At 37.4% G+C, this 20,058-nt stretch overlaps 2 protein-coding genes across 3 annotated transcripts; one reads left to right on the plus strand and one right to left on the minus strand.

Moving 5' to 3' along the window:
• Positions 1 to 126: 126 nt before the first annotated feature.
• LOC137392188 (uncharacterized) lies at positions 127 to 4,057 on the plus strand. 2 transcript variants are annotated; one of them, XM_068078830.1, is made up of 7 exons: positions 127 to 412; positions 638 to 755; positions 1,190 to 1,293; positions 2,031 to 2,124; positions 2,478 to 2,593; positions 3,227 to 3,368; positions 3,619 to 4,057. In XM_068078830.1, exons 1-7 carry the CDS (start codon positions 225 to 227, stop codon positions 3,739 to 3,741), a joined length of 885 nt encoding a protein of 294 aa, XP_067934931.1. In that variant the 5' UTR covers positions 127 to 224; the 3' UTR covers positions 3,742 to 4,057. The 2 variants fall into 2 exon arrangements, with proteins under 2 accessions (XP_067934931.1, XP_067934932.1); XM_068078831.1 differs by having other exon boundaries at positions 3,245 to 3,368.
• Positions 4,058 to 4,190: 133 nt separating this feature from the next.
• On the minus strand, positions 4,191 to 17,412 carry LOC137392186 (serine/threonine-protein kinase 36-like). The gene is made up of 29 exons (XM_068078827.1): positions 17,291 to 17,412; positions 16,912 to 17,052; positions 16,697 to 16,774; positions 16,321 to 16,500; positions 16,030 to 16,175; positions 15,367 to 15,515; positions 15,088 to 15,245; positions 14,918 to 14,992; positions 14,537 to 14,686; positions 13,882 to 14,099; positions 13,356 to 13,553; positions 13,099 to 13,204; positions 12,237 to 12,387; positions 12,019 to 12,155; positions 10,992 to 11,093; positions 10,695 to 10,793; positions 9,709 to 9,803; positions 9,331 to 9,505; positions 9,007 to 9,081; positions 7,898 to 8,131; positions 7,504 to 7,607; positions 7,130 to 7,243; positions 6,724 to 6,883; positions 6,482 to 6,626; positions 6,181 to 6,301; positions 5,994 to 6,054; positions 5,223 to 5,352; positions 5,021 to 5,093; positions 4,191 to 4,703 (listed from the first exon to the last, which is right to left on the minus strand). The coding sequence occupies exons 1-29, from the start codon at positions 17,372 to 17,374 to the stop codon at positions 4,397 to 4,399; spliced, it is 3,966 nt and encodes a 1,321-aa protein (XP_067934928.1). The 5' UTR covers positions 17,375 to 17,412; the 3' UTR covers positions 4,191 to 4,396.
• Between the last annotated feature and the right edge of the window lie 2,646 nt (positions 17,413 to 20,058).

Consider the following 20,058-nt stretch of genomic DNA (forward strand, 5'->3'; position numbering starts at 1 on the left):
ATAGAATGAAACAGTAAAGGCATTTTCTGGATGGATTAGGCGTGTTCACTGATCCTTAGCGCTAATGATAAATATGACCAGTTTCGGCTCGTAGACCATTGTGTGTCACTATAGTAGTAGAATCTCTTCTCGTACTACTTGGCCTCAGTGTGAGCGGTCAGAGACGGAATACTCATAAACAAGCAAGCAGTTGATCACACCTGATGTGAAGGAGGTAGCTTAAGATGGGCATCAGGAACAGTTGTTTGGCTAAAACGATTATCATTCTGCTTGAAATAGTGAAGATAGGAGTGGTGGTAGCATCTGGCAAAGTGAATGAAACAATACCAGGCTGTGTAGCACGAGTTCAAACAGACACTGGTATAAAATGGATTAGCCTTGAGGATGACTATACTTTATCAAAAGACACGGCGTAAGTACATAAATCCTATCACACTCGACATCACTATCGCTTATTAAGGCTCAATCTTTTAATTTGGAAGTGATAAAATACATGGCATGCATGTAAAGATACAGCTAGGAAAAACGCTTCTCACTTCTTGTAAAAATTTTAAATTGCAGTTCATGTAAAAGGATTAGATTAAACTACGTGTTTTATATATAGGAGTTCAGTTAGTTATGATAAACACTGTTCCAGGTACCAATATGAAGCAAAGGACTATGATGTAATCTTGCTATGGAGACCCTGTGTACCCTTCAATGTTACCTTACCACCCAGTGTGAAATCTTTTGAAAACACATGCCATAATACATATGTAAGTCTTTCTTATATCATAGGTGTGAGTCTGTACATATCTCACAAACCACAGATTACCATTTTGAAATTTGTGCTGATCTCTTGACTCGGGACTGATTTGTCAAATATAATGACGATACTCGATTTGAGCCTATGATGTTGACCTCTTATGTTTAGCACCACACCTGATGAGCATAACTAGTAAATCGTTTATATTCCCACATTTTACATTCTATGGCACTCAAAGAATACTATCTGTTCAACAATAGTTGTGCTGTTGTTCTATAATCAGGCAGAGGTGACAGGTTTTAATTGAGTTACAATCATATCTTTGAAGGTAAACTGTGTCACAGATAGGCATGGCCAGTTATTGTTGTCACATAAAGCAAAAGCTCGTGTCATATTTAAGCTTTGAATATGCCTTTGTATTATTGAAAGTTTCTTGTTTTGTAGAGCGCTCGAAAAAACCACAATAGAACATGCATTGGCCTGGGAAGCGTGCCCCATTTTAGTGTAGTGGATGGAGGAGTTGAAATAGCCTACAGCGTGCATGACGAGTATGTACCTGTTTGCTGTATCCTATGTAATGCCAATGTAGATTAATACTTCGCTTAGCCAAAATATTATGCAAATCGTGTTAGATATTGCCAGCATTGAGTATGATTAAGGAGTTTGTCTGTGAGGGATGCAAAAGTCTAACAGTATAGTTAGAGTTCAACAGCATAGTTAGATTTTAACAGTATAGCAAGAGTTTAACAGTATAGCAAGAATCTAACAGTATGGCAAGAGTCTAATAATACAGCAGAAATAATTGGAGAGTTGATTCAGAGGTAATCTTTCACAAGTTTTACTACATAAAAATGTTCATCCCTTGATTCTGGGTAATTGCACACTTTTTAATGAATACTAGACATAGATTTTGCTAGACATAGATTCTACTAGACATAGATTCTGCTAAATATAGATTCTACTAAACATAGATTCTACTAGACATAGATTCTACTAGACATAGATTCTACTAGACATAGATTCTACTAGACATAGATTTTGCTAGACATACATTCTACTAGACATAGATTCTACTAGACATAGATTCTACTAGACATAGATTTTGCTAGACATAGATTCTGCTAAACATAGATTCTACTAGACATACATTCTACTAGACATAGATTCTACTAGGCATAGATTTTGCTAAAACTCTCCTTGATAAAAAACTCATACTATTACTGAACGGTAATATCTTATCTCCTACAAATATTTGCTGTGATAAGCACTGATTAGGCTGTTGTAGCCCTAACTTGTCAACAAAGGTACAGCTGGTGTGTAATATGACAGTAGAAAAGGGGAATTTATTATGTGATAAAGACTGTGGGAGCAACTCATTGGTGAGTCATTCAAACATCTATGATGCATAATAGACATAATATGGTAGACATACCCAAAAGTGATTCAACTGTATTGCGTTTGTATTTCATCATCACACATACTAATGTTTCTCACCATAGTCTACTTCGCTGACATAGAAGTTTGGTTGCATTTCAAACCAATGACACAACAGCCTATTTGACTTTTCATAGTCAGCTACAATGTACTAGTTGCTACTATTATTTTATACTCCAAGACAGCCTCCCATTCTAGTCTAGCAATTTGCAGCATTAGGCCTATAATTTTTGAAATATTCTTTTTGATTTTCCGTGTAATGTATTACAACAATTTATATTTGTGGATGCTGTTTAAGGTGCTAAAGTTCTCTTCAAAGTATGTCTGCCTTAGAGACAGCCCAAACTCTCTTATTCCTGTACCCCATTCAAGAGTTGAACCCGGGCTAGGAATTGGATCTCTTATACTGATTGTGTAAGTGATAAGGAGTTGGCAGTGCGATAGTTTTCAGTAGGAGCAATATGATACAAGGATGATGTGGAAACTCACGACAAACACACCCCATGCTTGTTATTGGTAGCTTTTACAGCGCCTTTATTCATTTTTATCAATCAGAACTTTTCTCGTAAACTTAGCATGCGCTCATATATCAACACTGCACTGTAAACATCAGACATTATAAGTATTGTAAATATTGCCATCAACTGATTGATGTGATTTTATATATATTCACTTATCAAGTGCATTCTTTATATATCAACCATTCCATACAACTGTCACTTAAATACGTCTGTGCTAACAGCCAAGACCCAATAGCACAGAAAGGTCCTTCAGTGCTTTTAATCACTGTACTAAAGATTCCCAATTCCTTCTCTGCGCTCATTTAGACCACCAAATATAGTTTACACACATGTTCATTGATGAATAAAACCCAAAACTTAAGAACTGTATTTTCAATACATCTAGTGATTGCAATATGCATTTTGTCCAACTATCTTTGCCCTCTCAACAACATAGCTCATAATTTGTATTTTAAAAGAACATTTTGTAAAGATTTTGATGCTACAAATAAATACAGCCTTATCATCATGCCATATAGCCAAACAGTGCTGTATTATTTTGTAGAGCTGGTTCCATACTTTTGGTATATCTATTGGTTGGTATAATCCATGGGAGTCTCTTGGGTCGCTCTGGCTGCGATAGACTACCTAATTCAGATTTTTGGATGGAATTACCCTATCTTGTCAAGGTGGGTAAATTGATGTCTTCAAATAAATCTTATGAAAATCTACAGGACCCTAGGAAAAACATAGCCTTAGAGGCTTCCGTTTACCACAAAAACACACAAGCTAAACTATGTAAACTAGTTGGAAGAGGTGTTGATAATGTTACAGTGAATAAACGATCAGCCTTCCACTTCCAACTGTCTGTGAGACATTAGCGTAAAGCCTTACATGTTTAGTATATAGTAGTAACTATCTCCGAGTTAATACTTGTAGGATGGATGTAGGTTTACATTCATGTGTCGTACTCCCCGCCCGGTCTACGGCAGGAGAAAAAGGAAGAAAGATATTTACCAGCCTATAATATACGACAATAACATACCAATCGTGGATGTGTGAGACCGCCTTTCATATTCTTATTTTGCTGCCGATGCTCAAGTTTTTTACAACCTAAAAGTGTTTATATATTTGCTTTTTGTGTATAAAAGTACTTTATTAATTTTATGTTCTGAACAAGTTGCATAGCAATGGCCTTTACCTCTTACACATCATCTTACAGCTTCTAGAAACAGACAAGAGTGACTGGCTGACTAATTTTCTCCCATGCAGATGTAGATATATATTTATGACAGCGAGTAAGCTGCATATTAAGTATGTACAAAGTTTCAAACAACTTCTAATATATATATATATAAAATAAATATTAAGATTGAGATTGAGAACTTACCTAAAAATTTTGCAAAACAAAAAACCTGTATACAATAATTATCTTGATTTGACGATGTGTGTGGTCCATTTGAGTTAGATTTTTTTCTCATTATAAGCATTCCAACTTGATGCCAAAACATAGCATTCATTGCACTATTGGTCTAACTAGCAATGATTGGTCAGAAAGGATCTTAAATGGTTTCATTGGCTTCCTTCAAAACTCATGTGACTTGTACAAAATAAGTTCACGAGACGAGCCAATCAGATACAAAGACAGAAATTCGTTGAAAGAATATCATTAATGCTCGTTACTACCGGAAGATTAAAGCAATAACGAAGCAACACATCAGCTTCCTGCCGCCTCTTGCAGCTGCTTCACAAGAACAGCACACTGGTAAGCAAAGCTTTGATTGGTTCTCGTGCGACTGACGCTGCTGTAAGCAGACCTTGCGCTGAGGTGCCCTCCCGTTGACCGAGCTGTCAGACTGCCAGACTTGGAGGGAGAACCTGAAGATATTTGAGAGAGCCGTGAGATTGCCTTGTGTTTCATGAGCTCCTGGAGAAGAGGCTTACGGTGCAGCATCTCATGGAGGGTCGAGAGAGCACACTCTTGTACGTGCAGCTGTGTGTCTGAACAGGCAAGCTCAAGCACACTGTAACAGAGCAGTAAAATATATAGTGGCAGTGCTACGATGTGTTACGATGGTCGACTCATGCCTGATTGTCACAGAGAAAAGGGTGAGAGAAAAAACAGAAAGTGAAGGAAATAGGAACAGGAAAAGACCAGAAGAACGAAGCGAAAGAGAGAGAAGAAAAAAGAGGGCAAAAAAGTTAAAGATAGAATGAAAGGGTGAAAAGAAGCAGTTAAGGAAGAGAAGGTAGCAGGAGTTGAGGAAAACAGAGTTTTGCATCATGAAGTTGCCCAGTTGAATAGCCGCATGTAACTAATCATGAAATGCAATAAAAATACCTTAAAACAGCAGAATGAGATATGAGATCACTAGAGGAGTCTTCTGAGTGTAGTATAAGGTTACCAAGGGCACCTGGAAACAAAAGAGATAAACTTGAGAATTATTAAAATGTGCTATGTGTAAACTTGAATGAATACTGCCAGTCAGGCTAATGCACTAGTATAGAAGGACAACTGATGCAAAAACAATTCAACAGCTTACAAACAGCGTGGCTCCTCGTCCTGGCGATCGGGTCGGAGAGAAGTCTGACAAGGGTCGGCACGATTGGGAGAAGGGCTTCATTGATGTTAGAAGAATGGTAGGCTGCGTTACCCACAGCATAGCTTGCTCCCTGAAAGTTAAAATAAACTCACTAGATAGCTCTATGCAAACAAAAAAAATTGTGTCGCATTTATACAAAATAGCTCGAGACTTTCATTGTAACTGCGACGGGTGTAAGGAAGGTGAAGGGCTCATCCCAACCACGCAGGGTAGACTAATAACCATATGTGTGCAGTATTTTAGCAATGAACTGCTACATGTTTAAAAATAAAAAACCGTATATATGATGGAAATTTATTATATTAGGAAATTACAGTCAAACTTCAAATACGATCACCACAACATATAAATCTTGATTAACCAAGTGGAGTTAGGCAAGCAGTAATTTTTGTTGCAAGCTCCTCAATAGACACACGTTAGCCCATAGCTCACAAACCCAAAGCATATTGTCATAGAGTAATGATACCAAAAGAGTAATTAATAGCAAACACCAGTTCACTCAATTCACATAGAGCAAAATGATTTAGAATTGAGTTTTTTCTATAAAATAAAAACTGAAAAGCTAAAAAAATTTGAATAAACAGATTTTACCTATTGATGTGAGGATACAGTATATAAGCACTGACGATACAGAAGCCAAGTTTTCAAGTCGAGCAGTGCTAAATAAAATAGCATAGAAGTCTTGCAATCGCCAGCAATATGAATCATTACCTTTCTGACATTGTGATCAGAGTCATTCAGACAGTCTATGAGGGCTTTGAGAAGACCTGGCCTGTGGGCAAATAAAATACAAAATCAAATGTTAGCTTTGAAAAGGCAGCTGCGCTCAATGAACTGACTAATCTGCAGCAGACGGATCTCATGCTTCTACTTGTGGAGTCGAAAACTGCTGACTTACTTTGTCTTAAGATTGCCAGCAAACTGATTATGGTGTTTGATAATGTTGCCGAGCAAACTTGACATGCGAGCTCGGACAGTCGGGTTGGTGTGAGAGAGAAGAGCTGTGATAAGCGCATCCCCTAAAAATTATAGTATAAAAACAAAATGTTAAAATCGAAGAACAGCAGCGTCGCGAGTCAAGACTTAGCTTAAAGTGAGCCAATGCAAACCTTTTTTGTATCTGGAACATTGTTAAAGCTCATGTCAATGAGCAAATACCCAATGGCATAACAATCAGCCAGTCCAATATAGAGACTCACCAGATCGCTTATCGATAAGAAGAGCAAGCACCTGAGTTGCCGTGTCAGTGATGCGTCGTACTGTATGACTAAGTATAGTGAGTACATCTATTGTAACAGATTCAGGAGCAGGCGACTCTAAGCAGCGAGAAAGGAACTCGCATGTCTACAAGTAGATCAATGATAATTAACTGTCTGCTGCAAGGATCGCAGCACTAATAAGCACAGTCATTAACTTACTGAATGAAAACATTAAAACACACCTTCGAGTCTTGGAGCAAGTCAGCAAATTGGGAGAGAAATGATTGGTTGATAAGGCATAGCCTCTCAACCAATCCTATACAAGTACTGCTGTCAGCTAAGGCGAGGTACTCCCTAGTTGCCTCGAGAAGCTTTGGTAAAATGGATCCTTCCAGAAATGACCTAATAACATTTATGTGAGTAGATTATGTGAAATGCTTCTAACTGCACACCAGTGTAAAATAAACACTAGCAAAGTTATTTAAAAAAGGAAATAATTCATAAATAAATAATAAATAACACTGTAAATAATTCATAACACTAATTAATCTATGCATATCAATCAAATTTATCGGCTAATAAGATAATGTCTATTGATGACTTCACCACAAGTGAGGATAAACCCTAATCACTATATGGTAGACTCACACGTGAATAAAGTCAAGAGTCTCCTCTGTGATGTCACAAGCAAATGGTAAGATGCATAGCTGCGTCACTTCCACTATAAGACTGTTCATCACCATCGCCTTCTCCTCGGCACACCTGAATTTGCACCACAAGCCACTACACTTCTGACAACTCTAAACATGCCTGATGGCTGATAATAAGATGATAAAATGTCTATTCATATTAATGTTTACTGTACCGGCTGCGCATCACTTTCTCAATAAAAGTAGAGAAAATTTTTTGGCGCCAGTGACCGTTCATAAAAAAACCTTTTGTGTTTTTTGCAAAATGATCTATCATCTAGCAATCAAAGGTGTTGCAAACAAACTGAAATACTGCGGTCTTTACACCCTTACCTTGTGCTAATGCATTTGAGAAAACCTGGTGAGATCAAGTACATGATAACTTGGTTGGTTATACCATCTGGTCTAATAAAGAAGGAGGCCAGCTGATGCGCCTCCTACAGATAGAAACAGCTTAAACAAAGAACATAATCAGCACTTCGTAACCATTTTAATAAGATGATGAGAAACTAATGTTATTAGTACATGTAAGCCATCATATGAGTTACTAGTCAAAACTAGAGTCATATAAAAGTCTAGAAGAAGAGTAGACACTTACAAGTCATTAGTGAAACAATAGTCACTAGGTAAGTCTAAGAGATGAGTACCCCGAGTCACTAACTATTAGCAAGATTTGAATCACGAGGCGTGTCTAGAATAGAGACAAGCTTTCTCCTATCTTCATTACCTTGGTGAAAATACCAACAGCAAGCTGCACTGTAGCAATAATTCCAGTAGGAGACATAAGATCCCATTCTGGAGAGTTATGTTGAGCAGGGGGCCGTAGAGCGAGCTCTTCTAGCTCCGTAGTCTTTAGGTCACCGAGGCTATTCTGCATGTGGAGGGTAGAGGCTAGCCGGTGGAGTAGAGTTATCCATATTCCATTTTCTATATATACTTTGGCCATGGGCAGTCGATCACTCTGCAACAGATAAAGTGTACGATAGAAACTACTGCATAAGGCAGAAGTAATTCGACAATGTGGATGTTAGCAATGGTGGGACCCAGAACAGGGCCGGCAGTTGACACGAGCAAACATACCAGTTTGTAGCTATCGATACTCTGAAGATTGATGCTCAGCATACTAGAGTGATAAGACACTCTCAGGTTGTATGTAGAGTAATATAACCCAGTCAAAACAATCAGAGGCATATGTGGCACATATACATACCATATAGAAGCTATAATTGAATAAATTTGACTCTAACATAACAGAATGGCAAATATTTCAAGTATTTTACATATACATGTAGTATATTTACAAATTCTATGTCAGAACACCAAGCGATTTATAGGCTTTAATTGTTTATGCTTTAGGCTCTCATCTATGATATATTGTAGCTCTCATCTATGATATATTGTAGCTCTCATCTATGATATATTGTAGCTCTCATCTATGATATATTGTAGCTCTCATCTATGATATATTGTAGCTCTCATCTATGATATATTGTAGCTCTCATCTATGATATATTGTAGCTCTCATCTATGATATATTGTAGCTCTCATCTATGATATATTGTAGCTCTCATCTATGATATATTGTAGCTCTCATCTATGATATATTGTAGCTCTCATCTATGATATATTGTAGCTCTCATCTATGATATATTGTAGCTGTCATCTATGATATATTGTAGCTCTCATCTATGATATATTGTAGCTCTCATCTATGATATATTGTTGCTCACATCTATGATATATTGTAGCTCTCATCTATGATATATTGTAGACAGCGTTTATGTCCCAACGAAAACACAAAGAGGAGATAACTACAAATATTTATCTATCCACTACCTGCTCAAGCATCTGATTGAGAAGAAGGAGTAGCCCATCCAGTACTCCATAGTCGAATGGCACCCTCACACAGACCTAGAAATTATATACATCATGACTAGCTGAAACAGTCTATCATAGACATAGATATAGTGCATCATGACTAGCTGGAATAGCCTTTTATGGGCATAAATATAACATATATCAATTGTATAACAATGCGCAAATGGTACTTTCATATATATCTAGGAATGATGCAAATCAATGTCAATTGAAACAACTGGCACGATCATAGACAGTCAGCGATGAAAGGCACAAGAAACTGAACGAGGATAATGAGGCCACCTGTGTCAGGTCTGTGAGAACGGCGAGCGCTGCAGTCACCATCTCCTCTGGTTGGACGGCGATGCCAATGCCGTGGTCGATTAGCTGACTGAAGAGGAGTGCAGAGGCAGCGGTTTGACTGGCCACTGTTGATTCAACAAATATGGCAACCATGAGATCCGATGCCTGACCAATCCTATGAAAGGAGAGAATAGCCAATAGATTTATAGCGTACACAGAAATTCAAGTACACACCTTGCCTTGATAGTTGGAGAGTTTATTATAGACTAGGAACCAAGAAAAACAATGGCAAACTAGAAGTCTGTATTGACAGTAACATTACCTACATGCAAACGAAAGGATGAGTGGCTACCAGTATTAAAAGGATAAAATACTCACAAAGGTGGAACCTGTTGGAGCTGTATGACGAGCACTGAGGTGATGTGAACAGCCAGCTCTATACATGTATTCAAATCCATGTCTTCCACTTCCACCTAGTAGTATTATAGCAGCATAACATGAAAGCTTTGTGAGGATGTCATAGCTCTGGTGAGCATTAGTTCATATACGTAGTTTAACAGCCGCGTGTGATCCTGTGCATGATAACATATTATTAATATTACTTGACGCGGGAGAGCAATTTCCAACATGTGTTGAGAGACTACCAAGATTTCTGGAAACATTGACAGTTAACTGTTAACAGTTAACATTGCCAGTACTAACAATTTAACTTCTGTTCACTAATAACACAAATATAAAAACCACAAGCGATCAAACAGAGAAGATGAAAAAAAAACTACAGGCCAACTGCAGCAGTCACAATGCGAGTCAAAATTCTGGACAATTTTAAATGAAACGACAATAGCCATATAAATGTAGCGAAGGCGGGAAAACTACAAGCTTCAATAGAGAAATGGAAAAAATCCAGCAACACATACGAACAGAATGATAATGACCTTTGCAAAACATGTTTGCAACTCGCAATGATATAAATTTAATTATAGATGTGTTTTCATTGTTAAGTATCTCTATATGGAACAGATTAAAATAGCAGCTTTTTAAAGATTTTTCATGGCAGTCATAGATTTAGTAGAAGAAACACAATAGAAATATTGTCATACAGTCATAGAGCAGAATAGAGCACATGAACCAACTATGTATCAAAGGAAGCTGCCTCACCGGTACCTTTTTATTGCCTCCATCCGGCTGTAACATGGAAGACCAATATTTACTACATACAAATTGTCTCTATCCTTCTAAAGTGATGGACCGGCACTCCTCACAATATAATTGAAAACTTAACATAAAACAAAAGGAAAGAATTCTTCATTATAAACATACACCAAACATCTGACGAAAGTAACTAAACAAGGGTAGCTACTTACCGCTCCAGTAAGTATAGTGAACAGTGATTGGACATGAGTTTCCTCTTTTCCAAAGAACTCACAAAAGGGAACGCAGTTCTGCGCCGTATTGTACAGGGCCTGAAAGTAACCATCAGTAAACAGTAATCCCTATGTTAGGAGAGAATGACTATAAAACATTGCCGAGGGTGTTGAGAGATCTGAAGCATGGATAATAAAAACCCCAAGAATAGCTGTTCATTTGAAGTAATACTCAAGAGATATGAGTACAATATTCTAAACCGGCCATTTGCAGCCTTTTAAAGACAAGAGTTCTACCTTGAGTATGTTGACACAAGTAGTTGGATGTCGAAGAAAAAGGAGATAATCCTCAGCCAGGCTCTTTTTCTTACAGATTATTGTTCCGAGCACCTCAGCGACCTTTGGACGAATGAAAGAGATGCAAACTTTATAACTGAGAAAAAGGCTGTCGACTATATCTAGTTTCAATGATACACAATTGTGAAAGCAAGGATAGACTTCCAATGTAACAGCGAGAAGACAACTTCTTTCTTCTTATATACCTCAAATCGTAGTGCGGAGTGTAAATGCGGGCTATTCGTTAGGGTAGAATGTTCACAGAATGAAGCTATAAATATGATGGAAAGATGAAATATGAGCTCTAAACAAGCCAGATAGCCGATAGACTAAAATTGGAATGCAAACACAAGTTTAAAGTTACAATACTACAACACTGCATGTTGTGAACCGCCTGCCGACACTCTATAAACACAAGCCTGATACATAGAGCTGAAAAGCATGCTAAAATACAAGTAAAACCTTCTTTTACATCTTGGGGGATTAAGAGGGTACGTATTAAATCAAAGGTAAACAAACACGTAGGTGTCTGTGAAGTTAACAACTATTATAATAATAGGTAGTAATATAATAAAATAGTAATTAGCAATCTAATAATATAAGTTTTACCATAAATAATCAAACTGAAACAGAGGTGCGGTCAAATGCAATAGCCAACCAAACTGAAACAGAGGTGCGGTCGAATGCGATAGCCAATCAAACTGAAACAGAGGTGCGGTCAAATGCAATAGCCAATCAAACTGAAACATAGGTGCGGTCGAATGCGATAGCCAATCAAACTGAAACAGAGGTACGATCAAATGCGATAGCCAATCAAACTGAAACAGAGACCCTGTCGAATACAACAGCCAATCAAACTGAAACAGAGATGCTGTCAAATACTCCTAGCTATATAAGTATGTAACACCGCATTGCCCAAAAGGTTTCCTTTTATTTGGTTCACATCAGGTGTTGATGTGCTTTAAAAGAACCCTAGTCAAACTCTAACCTTGGACTTTCCTTTAACGGTAGCTGGGTTCTTCACGTCTAAAGGAAGATAGGTGAGGGCCGCTATGCATGCCACCGCCAAGTCAACCGTATCAAACAGTCTATTAGAAGCCTCTTCTTCTGTAACCCCTTTCTCCGCTACAATCACATAGTGGATGTTGGCAACAAAGCGTCCACCTGGACAAACAAAGCAGAACTGGAGAAGGCATAGTAAGGCACCTTGAAAGCTCTTGATGAACGTATCATCTCTGTGGCAGCATTTGATAAGTGACAGAAGGATATGACTGTAGTCGGTTGCTATTCCAACTAGAAACTTTTCTGGCAGCGTCGTGATGTTCTTATCCATCATTTCACAAAGGTATATAAAACACTAAAATAATAAAGATTTACTTCAAAGCAAAGGCAGCATTTGCAAACATAAAACAATCGTGTTAGAAGCATGTCAAAGCACTGTGATGTCTGCTAGTAGTACAAGTACACACATTCGCATGTGCTTAGCTTGTAAATGTACTGAAATTACGTATAAAATGCTACCATTGTAAAAGTAGCGTGTAAAACTCAGCAAGAAAATTAGGCCCTCAAAACATCTACAACAATTTTAGATTCTATGGTCAACCCACAGACTTATATCTGTCTCTGAAACCACTAATCAGATAAATGAATTCTTTTATTGTATCATTAGTCACAAGGTAAACTTTTTCTCATATGTTTGATTTGAGATTGTTGTTGCCATAACAAAATGCCTAGTACATTAAAAATTTATTATACTACTGCTCTCTTAGCCTAAGATCACTCACATACCATAAGAGACTGCTCTCTTAGCCTAAGATGATGAACCTACCATAAGAGACTGTTCTCTTAGCCTCAGATAACTCACATACCATAAGAGACTGCTCTCTTAGCCTCAGATCACTCACATACTATAAGAGACTGCTCTCTTAGCCTCAGATCACTCACATACCATAAGAGACTGCTCTCTTAGCCTCAGATCACTCACATACCATAAGAGACTGCTCTCTTAGCCTCAGATCACTCACATACCATAAGAGACTGCTCTCTTAGCCTCAGATCACTCACATACCATAAGAGACTGCTCTCTTAACCGAAGGTCACTGTCACATTCTTGAGTGATTAGCTGGTCCAGAAAACTGGCATATGTGAGGCTGCAGTCTCCATACATCTTTATCCTGATGAAATAACACATATGAACAGCAATGATATGAGAGCAATTTTTGTAGGAAGATACTCTGACAGCATCATTAGTGAATGTGACATCACAATTTCTCTTGAAAAATAGAACAATGTAAAACATCGAAGCTTAAGGCAAAGTTGACCTACACAGGGTCAGACACACCCTCTTCCCAGTACGCCTCGCTTGATAGAAAAGCGTTGACTACTATGACGAGATCAAGGAGGACGTGTTGGAACCAGGGCAGTTCATGTATGTCCTTCTTTAGCAGCATATCTCCGAGCAGAGATAGCTGCAGATTGGGTGTATCTGTCCGCTCGCTGAATGTCATCACGGTATTCAGATCACTACAAAAAACAAACAAGTTGCCACAGACCTTACAGTGACATTAGACAACCTTCACTGTTCGCTATACAACAACATACTTCCTAGATGAAAACTTACTGAAATATGTGAACTTGTTGTCAAGTCCTTCAAGTCATTGAAGACATAAACTGTTCAGTTTCAAGTCAATTGAAAACAATCTACTGGCTTCAAGTAGTTCATATGCTGCATCAACTAGAACTAGCCACGTTCCTAGTGTCAGACTCAAACAAGGCCTGAAAGCCAATAGATCTGGAGTTAAACATTTGACATTGAGACGGCCTTTCTTGAGGTTGTCACTAAACACTCTACCTTTTGACAGTCAGCAGGTTCGTCAGCAGTCGTAATGCCATTCTCATCTTGCTTGCTCCTTCCAGCTGACCTTCTTTAACCTTGGCAGCACTGCTGCTTATTCTCTTATGCATCTTCACAGCAAAACTACGGTTCTTGAGCATTGCTAGCATCTTATCAGCCTCGTCGGTTTCAGTGATGTCTATAAGAGCCTGCCATTCATCATCAGAATCGACAGCCTGTGATAAAATAAGATAGAGCAGCCTCGTTACCTTCGCTGCTGGCGCGTTAGTTCAAACAAGTCATACCGAGAAGTTGTAGAACGGTGTGCATCTTGACATCATGGCGCTACACTGTATTACTGTTGTTGCACCAGAAAATACCTCCGGTAAAAATAGTGTGTGCACTAGAACCACACCAAGTCAACAGTTGGTAGGTTTTGATAATTTTTAAAAATTTGCATAAACTTGCACAAGCCGTTAAAATATTCAGGACTTCTTGTCTTAGAAATCAATAAAAACAGATCGAAACCTATTCTCAATGAAATGGCATAGACAGGCGGCAATAGTAATAGCAGAATGATCTTTTTTTGTTGTGGAAAAAGACTAAAGAAGTCATCCTGCAAAAGTATTTCCTGTGGAATAAGACAATGAAACCTACAAATTCAAGTCATCACCTCATCATCCAGTTTCACTTCGGCCAGAGGCTTCTTCTCTTTTTCTTCACTGTTTTTCTTTACCAACTTTCGAGCCTCCACTTTAACTTCAGGGTACTCAGTCTGATAGTCTTGTTCTATGCGATCAGCACGGGGTGTAGGATCTGCCTGCTGCAAGTTAATTCAGTTGCTATAACTCGGGCTAAGGACTACTATGAACAAGTCTATGTTGAGTGTCTGGTGAAGGATGCGCCTACATTTCTCATATACTATGCAGAACTGAAAAAAGACCGGGACACACTGTCAAATCTGATCTGCTAGCGAGAGAGAACACTAAGCCCCTAGCTGTAGTTATACTCCCACTTTCAATTGAGATTATGATTTGGGCTGCTTGCCACATACCTTCCCATCTGGCTGCTCCCATTCGGGAGAGGCTAAAGTCTTTACAGCCGTTGCGGCAGCAGCTTTCTGCTCAGTCTACAAAACACCTCATACAGAAGTCAAGTAGATGAGATGAAAGTGGAGCTGCTGACACTAGACAATTGTAAACTTAAAGTGTAAAAAATGCTGACCTTCTTACTCTCCGCTGCCTTTTTTCTAGCTTTACTGAGTATTTTAGAAGAGCCGGGAGGATTTGCTTTCTCCTTACTTTGCTGCTCCTTGCGGAAAACCATAGATTCTGACATAGACTTAATGAAAGGACTGTCAGAGAGCTTATCTTCTTCTGACACTGCACAAGTAAATGCAATCTAACATGTAATGCATAGAGTGATATATAATGCATAGAGTGACACAAGAAGCATAGAATGATATATAAAGCATGGTATGATATGTGAAGCCTTAGCACCAACCTGTGACCAAGTGCTTGATAAAGGGATGATAGAGCAGTTTGGGCCAACTCAGCCGGTTGTTTGGGTTCTTTATTAGCAGTCCCTGGAGAAAGTCTTTGAAGACAGATGACATTGTCTTGGGCCATTTCACCGGATCTTTCACTATCAGACTAACAAATAATACAGTAATCAAGGTAATACAGTAATAAAGGAATGCACGACACAAACAGTTAAATAAATCAGAGAACATAAACAAAATAGTTTATAAAGTCTGAGTGGTCGGTGTTTGCATGAATACTATAACTCTAAAATTGTGATCTTACCAACAAGGAAATATTGCCAAAGAAAAAACATTGATTACCACGAGTAGCTTTGTAGCTTAGGCAATATAACTAGCCATTTCAGACTTCAAGTTTTTTACATCATAACCTAGATCTTTTTATATATGATCACACTCTAAAGCAGGCCTTAATCCCGCAGCTGTAGGTATAATCTTTTTTGAAGTTGAACTTTTAGGGATGTTATAAGACCACTCAGTTCAGAACAAAATGTCTGACTCTTAAGCTGGTTAGATACTATGACTGATGTGCCAGCAGAGTGTCTGTTAGTGATGAGCCGTACGAGCTGTAGTAATGAGCTGTAGTTTATTGTAAGCTCATCTGCTGATCAGTTTGCTGATCTCACCTCACTAACTGAAATATACTGTTCGTGTAGAAAGGTGGCTGCCCGGTGTTAAGCTCATACAGGATGCAGCCCAATGCCCAGAGATCTGCGGTGTGATCATACGGTTTCTCTTCAACTAGTTCTGGAGACATGTAAAGAGGTGTACCCTAACAAAGTAAAAATATTAATAAAAGATATACGAAGGTGTTTCTTTCACCAAGAAAAGTTAATTGGAATGTACATTGTGATATATAAACTAGTTATATACAAGTGTATCAGACTAACATCCCCACAGCAGATGTAGAAACTTACTTTAATAGATGTTAATACAAGAGTGTTAGCACTCATAGTTCGAGCGAAGCCAAAATCGCAAAGTTTAATAATGCCATCCTTCCCAAGAAGAATATTCTGAGGCTTCATGTCCCTGTGCAGAATTCTGTGAGCGTGTAAGTAGAACAGCGCAGATACTAGTTGAGCCGCTATTTGTTGAACCTGATTGATCAAAAGGCAGAACAAATATTCAGAACATTTTTAGCAATAATAAGTTTCATAGCGTTTTTAATCCTGATTCTCCAGCAATATTGCTAAATAACTCAAGCAACAAAAGTAACAACTGAGCAAAAATAAATAAAATAAAAAACTAATATAAAATCGATCTAATGACTCTAATTGTGACTATCTGACCAACCTGATCTTCTGGAAGGCTTCCATCATCTTCTAAGATTTGAAAGAGCTCTCCACAAGCATAATCAGTGACAGCCACAACCTGACACAACAAAGAAAACTGCACTATACACATGCATGGCCATGCACGTTATTACAGATCTTCCTAAAAAATTTTCAAAAAGCATGTGAGTGTACAAATTATTAAAAAGCAGAAATATTTTTCAAACAAAAACTTACCTCCTTCTCTGTCTCAAAACTGTCTAGCATCTGTACAATGTTTGGATGTCTCAGTTGTCTCATTATCTCAATCTCTTTTCTTAGGTTTTTTAGTTCTTTTTCTGATCGGCCTTGCTTTGAGATAAACTTCATAGCTACAATCTGTATAACAAAATCAAACGTGCACTTTAAATAAACTTTTTTATATCTGATGTTTTTTACAGCATAAAATAGAACAATAACTTTCAATGTTTCTAGATTTGCAAATTGACAAGTAAATATCTAATAAAAAAATTCTCAGCCAACTATTGCCAACAAAATGAACCAATGGTCAATTTTGCAACACTCGCTGATAAACAGCATTTTGTGATCAACTTTTATAACAACAAATGCAAATTACTTGACTGGAGAACTTTCTTCGGCCTTTATACACCTTTCCAAACGATCCTTCTCCAACTAGCTCAAGCTGATGATAATTATCCATAGGTACTAATTGTTATTAAATGTAATAGTAGTTCAATAAGGTGTTCAACTAGCTTTGCAAAAAGAATATATATGTAAAAAATTTAAAGGAGATCGTTAGAGCGTTTCTAAATGAATTTGCAGCGTTGCAGGCTGCCTTTTATTGATGAATGCTTGAGTGCTACAACCCTATTAGGCGTCTCGGACTATCGCTAACGACTCATTTGAGAACATGAATACTCGCTACTAATGTAAACTAAAAAAGCAGCATATGGCATGTCCATTTTATACAGTTCTATTTAATCTTCGATCTTAAGACATTGAAAGAACGTTGCGTTTGCGCATTCGCCGTTGCCCGTGTAACTAAACTGGTTACTTTTATTGCATCTTCGCCCTCCATCGGATAAAAAGCGACAATAACAAATTTACAACATAGTTTGTTTGTATATAATATTTATTGAGATTAGCACGAGAAAATAGAATTTTGTTGACCTCACTATGAATAGAAAAAAACTAAAGGGAACTTAAATGAGTACATGATATCTGCAGTGGATATGGTATGCTATGTATGTAAGCAACTAAGTAGGGATGTAGTAGAACCAATGATATACAGCCCCCATTTGGGCTGTATATCATTGGTAGAACAGATTAAACTGAAATAGATATACATGAAATGGGAAAAACTAAAAATCTGACAAGGCGTATGGAATAGGTTTTAAATTAATTGATCATTACCATTGCTTTTAATTGCTTGCAAATATTGAAAGCCCTAAGCCCAGGTGGCTAAATATAGAAAGGTTTACTTGCAGTTTAAGATAATTATATTGTTACCTAAATTATCAAACATTGGTAGCCTAATAATATAAACAAGCTTGACATGTGTAGAATCTCAGATAAGCTGTTGGGCTGAAGATTGCAAAATTTGCTGCATCATTGTACTAAATTTGATTAAATAACATTTATTTTGTGGCAAGATTGTTTATGCCAAGCTATTTTTGCTAAATTCAAAAGAAAATGAAACTGATATTTTTTGTAAAACTAATGTTTTGTGTTTAAAGATGATAATTATTTGCACTATTTTATTATACTTTATGCATTGTCATCTAAAAAAAGAACTATAGTTTAATAGGAAATGCCAGGAAACTGCTATTTGATGAAAAAGTGTATTCCAATCACATTAACAATACAAAAGTGGAAACATGTAACAAAAAGGTAGATGCCAATGCCAATGGTAGATGCGCATAAAAGGTACATTAACTGGTGGAGACCTTGCGCAGACATCTGTGTTGTTAACCTTTGCCAGCCATGTCTGAACAACCAGAACTAATTCTCATCTCCAACAAATGTATTTTTATACCACAGCTGAAAAGCTAGCTTGGCAGTCTTGCCACCTTGCCAGCCAACTCAATTTAGAATGAATTACGTTAAGGCCTCATGCTTTGTCTTGTGAGCATGCATGAGTTCTGGTTCACAGATATACTATTTTCCTACCACATAAACACTAATGTGGGTGTACCTAAACACCTCTCTCAAACTCACAGAACTATTTTAAAAGTCCTTTTCTAATTACTCACTTTTTTACTACCATCGAAGGCTTTTGAATCTATGAGAACAGAGCTTAAGAGGAGTGTTGACAGCTGTTCATGCATTGGTGTAACGTTCATTGGCTATTTTTAACCTTTTCTATTATTATTATGGTAGAATTTGGTTCATTTCGTGTATACAATGTCTTGTGACTTATAGAAATCAAAAAAGTATTCTTTTTCCTTAATATTAGTATTAGCAGTTTCTGAGCCAATGACAATGAATTAGTTCATACAATTCGCAACCTCAACAATTATGCTGCACAGTCTGTTATTGTAATCAAGTGAAATTAGACAAATTTACACAAATTGGACATAGTAAAAACTAGAATAAGATTACCAAGCAAACCCAACATTCATATTTGTGTAGATGCAGAAAAATTAGGTATAACACAATAATTCCAAAGCTAGGCCTAGCAGCATAGTGAGCATTTTTAAGTGTATTTTTAAATGAGCTGTTGATGATATTATTTTGAGATGGTATGTAATAAATACATTATTACTTCAGGGGGAATATACAATAATTTCTAGCTTGACTTGAGATTTTTAGTAATCCCTTGGCCAAGAAATTGTTAAAGATGCTGGAAAAAGCTTACTTGAGAGTATCACAATTTGTAAATTATGTTAGAAAAACGCTGTCATACATAAAAATGTTCTCATTGGTTGTTAAGGCAGCTGTACTTCACTAATTTGACTATGGAAACCACATGGTATTGTTTAGTTTTATGATGTATATTGCAAGTAGTAATTTGCCTGTGAATAGTTATGTTACTACTTGCAGTTGTTTATCATTGTTGCAGTTTTTTCTATACTTATCCCTAATGAGGTCCATAGTTAAATTGCGAAATTTTAACGCTGTGGTCAAAGTGGTAGTGCAGTGAGATAAACAGATTTTAAAATAAGATACATACAATAAAACAACCTGTGGTGGCTTTTTTCTAGCAATGGGATCTGTGCTTAAAGACAATCTAACCCTATGCTCGTAATGATGACTTCCTTGCTGTCTGTAATCGGCTGGTTTCATCAACACTTCTCAGGGAGGAAATATAGCTAACTCTTCAGCTTAACTTAGCTGCTATCTGAAGCATTGGTCTATCGTGTGACTTGGGGTGTCTTCCCTTTT

This window comes from Watersipora subatra, chromosome 3 (assembly GCF_963576615.1).
Source record: "Watersipora subatra chromosome 3, tzWatSuba1.1, whole genome shotgun sequence".
Classification (NCBI taxonomy): domain Eukaryota; kingdom Metazoa; phylum Bryozoa; class Gymnolaemata; order Cheilostomatida; family Watersiporidae; genus Watersipora; species Watersipora subatra.